The 9,079-nt window shown below is 34.0% G+C and overlaps 1 protein-coding gene across 1 annotated transcript; it reads left to right on the plus strand.

The window, feature by feature from the left end:
* The first annotated feature begins 592 nt into the window (after positions 1-592).
* LOC128557580 (uncharacterized) lies at positions 593-7,453 on the plus strand. The gene is made up of 3 exons (XM_053545088.1): positions 593-1,918; positions 4,986-5,187; positions 6,496-7,453. The coding sequence occupies exons 1-3, from the start codon at positions 1,559-1,561 to the stop codon at positions 6,783-6,785; spliced, it is 852 nt and encodes a 283-aa protein (XP_053401063.1). The 5' UTR covers positions 593-1,558; the 3' UTR covers positions 6,786-7,453.
* The last annotated feature ends 1,626 nt before the right edge of the window (positions 7,454-9,079 follow it).

Below are 9,079 nucleotides of genomic sequence, written 5' to 3' on the forward strand. Positions count from 1 at the left end.
TCGAGCACAATCGTTTGGTCTACAAGCTATTTCAATAAGGTAGAAAAACATCCATGTAGATTAAGTCTTTCCTTTTCTCATTTTTTCCAAGAACCATTAGACTCTGGAACAACCTACCACATCATGTTAAATATATTGCTACTCTTAATGAGGTCAGGAGTGGCCTAGATTACCAATGTTCAAACCTGAAATATATGTTTAATCATCTTTTAACCTGTAACTTGTAATATAATAGTACTGACTTTAATATTGCACACTAATTTGTGTATTCAATAAAGGCTTAATCATCAAAGTGTCGACCAGACAGTCGCCTCCCAGTCACAGTTAGTCATTGACTATGGGGACTATCTAGTTCTGGCTATCATAACTTAACTGACGCTGTTTTTTTCCCTGATGGTCGCATACATTAAGGTATGACGAAACCCCATTTGTATAACTAACCAGTATCAAACCGCAACATCTCGCAGAGTTTCTCGTGAGAAACTCATGATATCATGCAACAGTTCAGTGCACGTGGTTATTTTTGAAAATCAGTGTCAAAGTTTTACCTATTTATGAATTTAATTTAATCATAAACATAACCATTTTCGATAAAATCCATAACAACATACAAGTTCTCAGAAAATGTCAATAAATAACGATTCTATACCGCCTATTGGTTTTTCAAAATGAATAGTACACTGATCAGGTGACAACTGCCATGACGGACAAAATATTGCAGACAGGGGTACAAATTATGTGTTCAAATTATGTTGCATGGATTATTTATGCCAGATCAAAAGGAAAATGGATTAGAAATATTGTAAAGTAGAAGGTGAGTCCATTGCATTTGATGAAATTATAGCGTGACAGACTTCTGGCACGATTCCTGGTTAGGTTTCAGTACGTACGGGATTCGTTTGAGCTCAGAGATCCGTGACAGCATATAAACATCTCTGAGCTGAATTTTTGTAGCTAGGGACTAAGTACTGTGCAGATGTAGACAAATTAATTGTTCGTATGGGACCGTAAAACGAGCCACGCTAAATGATTGTTCGTATGGGACCGTACAAAGAGAAACGCTAAATCTATTTTAAGAAACACAACAATAACATGTCTAGCACATTCGTATCGCATTTTCTGGTAAACTGTCTTTCCTTTTATTGAGCAACAGGCTTAATTCGATACCATTAATGTATTGTTTGTAGAAATGGAACGGAGAAGCAAAATTTTGTAAATTTCTGCATTTATCCGCCGTCTTTACACAAAATCCTATCACGGCCAATCAGCCATTGTTGTTTTTGACGTATTTAAATTTTTGTCACGTGACACTATTTCGTTGGTTTACGGAATTCGGCAAAGCCTGGCGAGTCAATTAGTGACTAGCTGGTCATTAAATATTTTATGGTTTTTAATCCATTCGTATCTCAAAAATATTTGACCATCTAAGTCTAACTAACGGGCGAATTTGTTCATTAGACTGTTTTCTACAAATATACAAAGTTATTTGCTTTATTTTAACCGTGATTTTAAACTGGATTATAACTTTAAGTTAAATTATTGACTTATATTGAACCAGATGAATGAATCTGTTTGTTATTATTTTTTAAAAGGTACCTCTGAAGGCGACGCGTCTATACAGGGCTTCGTTATGATACAATCACATCAAATAAATGCGAGTAAGCTTTTTGAAAGTATTCCGGAAGGAAAGGTTTTTGCTACGATTCGCTGTACAAATGGTGCTGGGTTAACACATACATGTTCATCTGATGGGGTGAAAATAGTACAAACACCACCATCTGTTGATAATGTGTTACTAGAGATATTAACAACTTCACCAACTCAGTACGAGACGCGAGGTCACCACCACGTCAACAACACGGAAATACGATTCCGGTGGACCGGATTTAATTCTGATGAAGGGGTCCATAGTTATCTGGTACGTAATAGCAAACTTGAAAGAACAAAGGCAATTACAGTTAGAAACGGCTATAAATTCACATTTAAATATATAGGCGGAAGGCACGACTTTCCATGTTTTCACACAGTTAATTTCATTTCAGTAGTTTATGTTTTCACAGTCTAACTTTCACTACAGTGTCTAACTCTTAAGGCTAATAGAAAATAAAATAAACAATTAAACAATGATTAATTAGTTGACTGTTCACTTGACATTGGCCCATTTGTCGACATCTTCAAATATAATATCAAAACATTAACCATATTTTTTACGCGATATTTTGAAACTGATTGAACTTTAAATAAACAACATTTAGAATATCGTTTCTTTACAATAAACGAAAGAATATTTAGTACTATAGCATTCACTAGCCCACAGAACGAAATAGTTACGCTTTTATAAGTTTAGAAAAAGAATTAATATGTGAGTATTGTGTAGTCATGTGTTGTAGATTACAACGCTCGACGTAAGCATTTATGTCTGATTATAGAACGTATTCTAATTCCAAATTTTTTTGGCAAATGGATTTATTTTGTTTTCTCAGTCACACCAACACAATGAACAGCTGTGTAATTTTTTATCAATATATCCCTGTAAAATGTCGAAGCAAGTTGCACACCACGCCTATTTTCTAAGAGCGATGACATCACAACAAAACTAAGTAAACAATAAATAAATAATTCCTACAGAACTGATAAAATACAAAGATGATAATCATCGCTTTGTAAATGTATATATATTATTAATGCGGCATTGAGAGCAGTCAAATGCTTAATATTTAAAAAAAAAAATTGTTAACCGTAAATAAAAGAAACAAATAACTTTATGCCCTTTGTGGGATGTATTAACCTGCAAATTTATTATCCCCCGCCGATGAAATCGGGAGGGGGGTATTGAAATGGCGTTGTCCGTCCGTCACGTCCATGTGTCCGTCCGCAGCCATTTCTCAGTAACTAGCGGGTAGAATTTCATGAAACTTGAAATAAACATGAACCAACATACTGCGATGATGCCCGTCAAGTTTTTTTTATTGGTCAATTTTCTTTAGAGTTATTGCCCTTGATTAAATGAAAAATCCACGCCTGCAGCAATTTCTCAGTAACAAGCTGGTAGAATTTCATGAAACTTGAAATAAATATGAACCAACATACTTCGATGATGCCTGTCATGTTTTTTATTTGGTCAATTTTCCTTAGAGTTATTGCCCTTTGATTGTTTAAAAATCTACAGATTTGTACATAACAAACCAATCAATTGGTAGAATTTCATTAAACTTCTTTCATTCTTTTCCATGAACATTTATTATAAACATGTGAAGTCGTGTACCCACACCTGGTCACCACCTTGCCTTGGTGACACCCCCTCCCCCTCCCACCCCGACACTCCCCCCCACACCGCCAAAAAAAAATATTTTCATTCCTTTTTATTTTTTTTCAAACCTTCCATGATTTTTTATCAACATGCAAAGTTGTACCATTCCCCCACCTCACTCCTCCACCAAGTCATGCCCACCACCCCAAGCATGCATCGCCCCGTGAATTTGCTTGTTTAAAGTATAATTTGTCCGTATTCGTTAATACCTACACAATTGAAATATCACGGTCACCTAATAGTTCACCTGAACATGGTATTCATTTTGTATTGTCGAGCATTCTTCATATTGAATACATGTTTTTCATCGAAATACTAAAGTGAACAATATATGTTTCACTGGTATGAAAACCCAAATAAAAATGGGGGGGGGGGGTGTAAATTTAGTAAAAACGTGAAATAAAAAGAAAACTTGTCACTTTGCATGTAAAATCGAAACGTGAAAATATTGCATATGGGATTCACTCGGTAAAGTATATTTTAATCTTACACTGAAACAAAGAAATATATTATTTTAATAGACTGAATATTTTTACCTCATACAGTCTTCATATTTATGGTGTAACGTTATGAGATGTAGTTGCGTTCAAATACAATAAGTTCAATAGCATCTACAGACAGTCTTGTCGGGACAGACGCATTAATTTCATATTTTGTACTGAAAAGATGTACACAGATGATTGTCACTATGTGGAACAGTGTCGATGGAGATAATATTTCACATATGAAATTAGTTTTCAGACACTTTAGAAAATGCACGGATCTTTTTATGATCATTGACAATACATAAAGCTCCTTTGTTGTTTAAACAGAGAAGACGATATACAAAATAGGCACATACATTTACAATATGGTTCATCCTACCAAAGGCGTCAACGTGATTATTCGATTTATTTAAGGTAATCAAAATAAAGCATTAATGACTGACCTCAATACCATATCACAACTGAGTATATTATAAAAAAACGTTGATGAATAATTTTGTATCATTGTTGTAGAACAACCAAATTCTATCCTTTAGTTCGTCTCGTTGTGACGTTATCGTTCTTGTGAGACAATCGTTGTGTGTAACTTATTTTGAAATATTATGACTATATGTTACGACGTTAATGTAGCTGTTGGTCATATCGCGAATATTTAGCTATAAAGGTTGAATAAGACAACGGGTATCAGGCACAGAAGGATACCTGGGAAGAATCATTTGAAATCCACAAGAGGCAGCGAGTGAGTTTTATGGTAAAACAAAATAAGGATCAGGGGAAAGCAAATACATGCATGTTCCCTATTTTGGCTTTCATTTGAGTAATTGAACACTTCAAATTCAAAGTACATCTCATTAAAGGAGAATTTTAGACTAGAATTATAATCATTCGTACATTGTTATGCCTATAAAAATGGCGCACTGACATTTTTTTCATGGTACGAGTGTAATCGAAAACAAACGAAAATGTTTATATTTCTAAAAATTATTGGTTGCAAATCCGATTTATTATTTAATGAAGCCTAATAAGCATATCAATTTAGAAATAATCTCTTTTAAATTAAAATATACAGAAAAGCTATGTAAAGCATTAAATGTATTCTGCACTCAAGTAATAATTTAATGTATAGAATATTGACTTGACCAGGGCATGCAGTTATTGTAATTTTTTTTTCTACCTGTTTGTTTTGCTAGATTGCTCTTGCCGGAGATCAAATTTCAATTTCTGAGATAGTTGAAGGATCATCATCAGGTTATAGTTACGCAAGTTTCACAGGCCTTAACATAGATGATGGAGAGTACACTGTCTCCGTAACTGGTATAAATGAAGTAAAAATGTACAGCCAGAAAATATCTGCTAACTTTGTGTTAGTCACATATCCACCAAGTCTAACAGGTTTGTATTACACGAGTGTACTTCACTTGAAAATTAGTCCCTCTGGACATTATTTCCTCACGGGCGGGCAATCACCTTCCGTAAGCCAGCTGGATGGCTTCACTGTATGAACAATTCTACGCCCAATTTGAAGCTCAATCTCAAGTCGGTTAGAGGCAACTGATTTGAAGTCATCCATCTTATGTAATCATTCAGGCCCGGATTTTGTCTGCCTGTCCATGAACGGAAACCTTGTTCTGGCAATAACTCTGAAAATATTCAACGGATATTCTTGAACATTAATTTATACAATTTCTGATGACATTTGAAGAAAGTACAGTATACAATAATTAGACCTCTGCTATGATAACACTATGAATTATCACGTTAGGTTAAAATCAATTGTCACAATAAGCAGCTGAAAATTCATTCAGACTGCAAACAATAATGCTGCTTAAATTCATTCAGACTGCAAACTATGATAAAGGACATAAAAGGAAAGAACCATAAGTCTACATTGTTTTTTATTTCATATTCCCTTTACTTTTATAATACGTGGTGTATCGATAAGAACTATCTAAGAAACATGAAGAAGGCTTAGTTCTTATTTCACACAATGAAAGCGGATATTAGGAAGAAGAGATTTGCTGAAGACCCATAACTCTACATTGCCCCAATTTCGATCCATTCACTTAATTTCCCTTTCATATCCTATTATGATACAGTATTGAAATGATTAAGTTGACATTTCGCTCAATGGTTAAAAACATCCAGAGGAAATTCAATACGAAAATCCGTAACAATTTTATTGCTTATACGTGCTTTTTATTACACAATGTACTATTGTTCTAGTTGTCTTGTGTATCATATATTTTTGTTAAAATGTGATGTGGAAACTTCGAACTAATTATCTACTATTTTAAAAATGTAATATGTCTGAACAAATACCCGATGAGCTTTGCGACAAACGTTAAGAAACTAAACAGCAAGAATTTAAATCAGAACTCATTATTTAATAATTAAAACGCATAGAAATACATATCTATTTAATAGTACATCGATCAGTGCAAAGACATGTCACATGTATTTATTGTCATGCTGATACTTGGTATATAATGCATACACTACGACTGAAAGTTGTTGTTTGGTGAACTCATAAAATTGATACTGTGATTACAGAGAGATGGTTGACATTAACCTAAGTGAGATATCACATTTTAATGTTTTAAAGCCTAATAAAGATTTCATTTTCATCAATTTGTATGCAACAAATTTTCATATTAAAAGCTTTTATCATAGCTTGTTGTTTCTCTTTCTCTACGATTATAGGTGAATCAGTAATAACAACCTGGACAAAACGGACTTCTACTGCGACAGCATCTTGGGATAATGTGTTTGTTTCAACTGTTCCTATGTACTACGAAGTGTCAGCAAGACTAGCTGAAGGCGGGGAAGGAGATCTTGTTCAGTGGCAGGAAACCATTAATACACGAATGGAAATCGTGCTTGACACAAGTGAAATGCCCGAAGCTGGTGTTATTGTCCGTTTCAGTGTCCGGGCAATATCGCATTCTGGATTGTTTAAGATAACACATAACAATTTGTTTGTATTACCTTAAGTATACACCTTACGCAAAATTGTTTGCAGTGTTTTCGGTTTGCTAAAATTCTAAATATTCGAAAGGTATAATTTGTAGGCATGTTTAACATACCTGTAGAACTGGGATCCGTAATACCATGCCGCACTTTCAACACAATAAAATGATGCAGTTACTGTCTATTTTTTTTAATTTTCAACCTCATTCAGTTTTTGAAAAATACACAAAAGCCATCGAATTTCACAAGCAACTATTGGAATCGCAATTTTAAAGAAATATAACATTTCCGTGATATATCTGACCAGACTTTGTATCATTTTCGCCGGTTTCATAAAATATAAGAATTGTGATATATGTCTTTGTCACATAAGATTTGCTACGAAATCGTATCGTACAATAAACAGATTTTGTTTACTTTCATGATTTGCTTTGATATGTTTGAACATGTTATTTCATTACCAAATATTGTAAATAAACTTGAAGTAAACTTTATCATGAACTAGAAATTGTGAAGATATTGACACAAATAAATCGTTTCTTTACAATATGTCTAAAGTGCATAATATATTATGTAAGCAAACTTATACTTTTCGTTCATCTGTTTTCCGCTTGCTAAATCATGATTTTGTGAAGTATGTCACAAAATACTGATAATCATGTAAATAAATACCATTTAAGAAAATGATGAAGTATAAATGAAAACAAAAACATAAATCAATCTGACCTTTATGTTACTTATATTTCTGTAAACTGCGTACCAGTGAATGTGCAGGGTACATTACATTACTTGTTTGTCATAAAAGTAAGATTACGTGTACCAGTATAGACTTGGAATAGTAATTAAATTAATTCGAATCTGTACATTTGCAAAGCTCGGTAAGGTCATAAGTATTTTTTTTTCCTTTCGGAAGGTCGGTGGTTCTACCCAAATGCCCGCTCGAGATGAAATTATGCACGGAGGGGCACATGGGGTTTTCCTCCACCTTCAAAGCTGGAAAGTGACCTTTTATTGTATTCGTGCGACGTTAAACCCAACAAAATAAATATAGCATTATTAGTCTATCGAGAATGTTGGAAGTAATATAATTTTTATTTTCGATTTTGTCATAAGTAAATTTATATCTATGACACGTTTTTTGCTACGGAAGTCGGTGTTCGAATATTGCATCCACATTAGTATTCACATGCTTGCAATCAACCTTTGTAAATATCTGAGGGAAAAACTGACTCCTGGAAACATATTCCAATGGTAACACAACTTGAAATGGGTGCTCAAGTCTGCCCAAACACTGCACCGTGCCTCTAATAAACAATCGTATATTTTACAGTGACCTAGATTTGATTTGATTTTGTCAAGTCTGTTGTGCAGACAAAAGAACTAAGAAATTGTTTATGACTAATTTCACGACATATCTGGACACAATTAATTTTAAAACATTCGGCATCCGAACAAAATTATTTGCAAAACGTAATCTAGCAAATCAAAAAAGTTAAGTATAACAGTCTTTGCAAGCTGTGTACAGACGGACAACAAACAAAGTTTGAAATCAAAGAGTTGAACAAATCCAAAACCATTTCCTGAATGTATAACGAACCATTCTAGATTTAACTGAGCATCACTGCAAAAAATTATTCCTATACAAGAAATATTTACACATTGCAGACTAACTCTCTGTAGTGCTGACAAATCTGCCTTAACTACATTACACATATGGTCTTCTGTGACGTAAATATTAATTACTGTGATTATGTCTTATTCTGATTCCATATGTAAAAATCGTATTGCTGGACTGCGCACATGTAGCGTTTTGCAGTCAAAGTCACAAAGCAAACAAACTCTTCTACGCTTGAGTTAAAGAACTCATCTTCAGAAATGCATCCCATTCTCACATAAGTCACATTATTTTTGGAAGGAGCATGGAGTTTTTCTTTTCACAAGTTCGTATTAATCAGTTCACAGGGTGATATTTAAAAGGAACGGAAATTTTCTCAATTTCAAATTTGTGGAGGGAGTGGAGACACTTTGAACAAGTAACGCATGCGCGTCGAAGATCCTTTGCAAATTGTTCAACATGTTCCAGCGGCTCCATTCCATAGTCAATTCTCAGAGGACTTAGCTTTGGTGCGTATATGCTGATGAAGGACGTGTTCCAGACATTGAAAATGTAAAACTTTATTTAGCAAACTGCCAGTCGTCAGACTTACGCCATTTAACGGCTGGAAAAAAAATAAAAGTAACATTTTTTTACTGACTGCATCTTTAACTACAGTCTAACAACTACATTAGACAGTGCAAAATTACATACTTTCTTACT

Source organism: Mercenaria mercenaria, chromosome 1 (genome assembly GCF_021730395.1).
Source record: "Mercenaria mercenaria strain notata chromosome 1, MADL_Memer_1, whole genome shotgun sequence".
NCBI classification, from domain to species: Eukaryota; Metazoa; Mollusca; class Bivalvia; order Venerida; family Veneridae; genus Mercenaria; species Mercenaria mercenaria.

Coding starts and splice junctions, on each gene's coding strand:
- LOC128557580 (XM_053545088.1), top strand. CDS start 1,559: ATGAATGAATCTGTTTGTTATTATTTTTTAAAAGGTACCTCTGAAGGC. Junction 1,919..4,985: donor AAGGGGTCCATAGTTATCTG/GTACGTAATAGC, acceptor TTGTTTTGCTAG/ATTGCTCTTGCCGGAGATCA. Junction 5,188..6,495: donor ATATCCACCAAGTCTAACAG/GTTTGTATTACA, acceptor CTACGATTATAG/GTGAATCAGTAATAACAACC.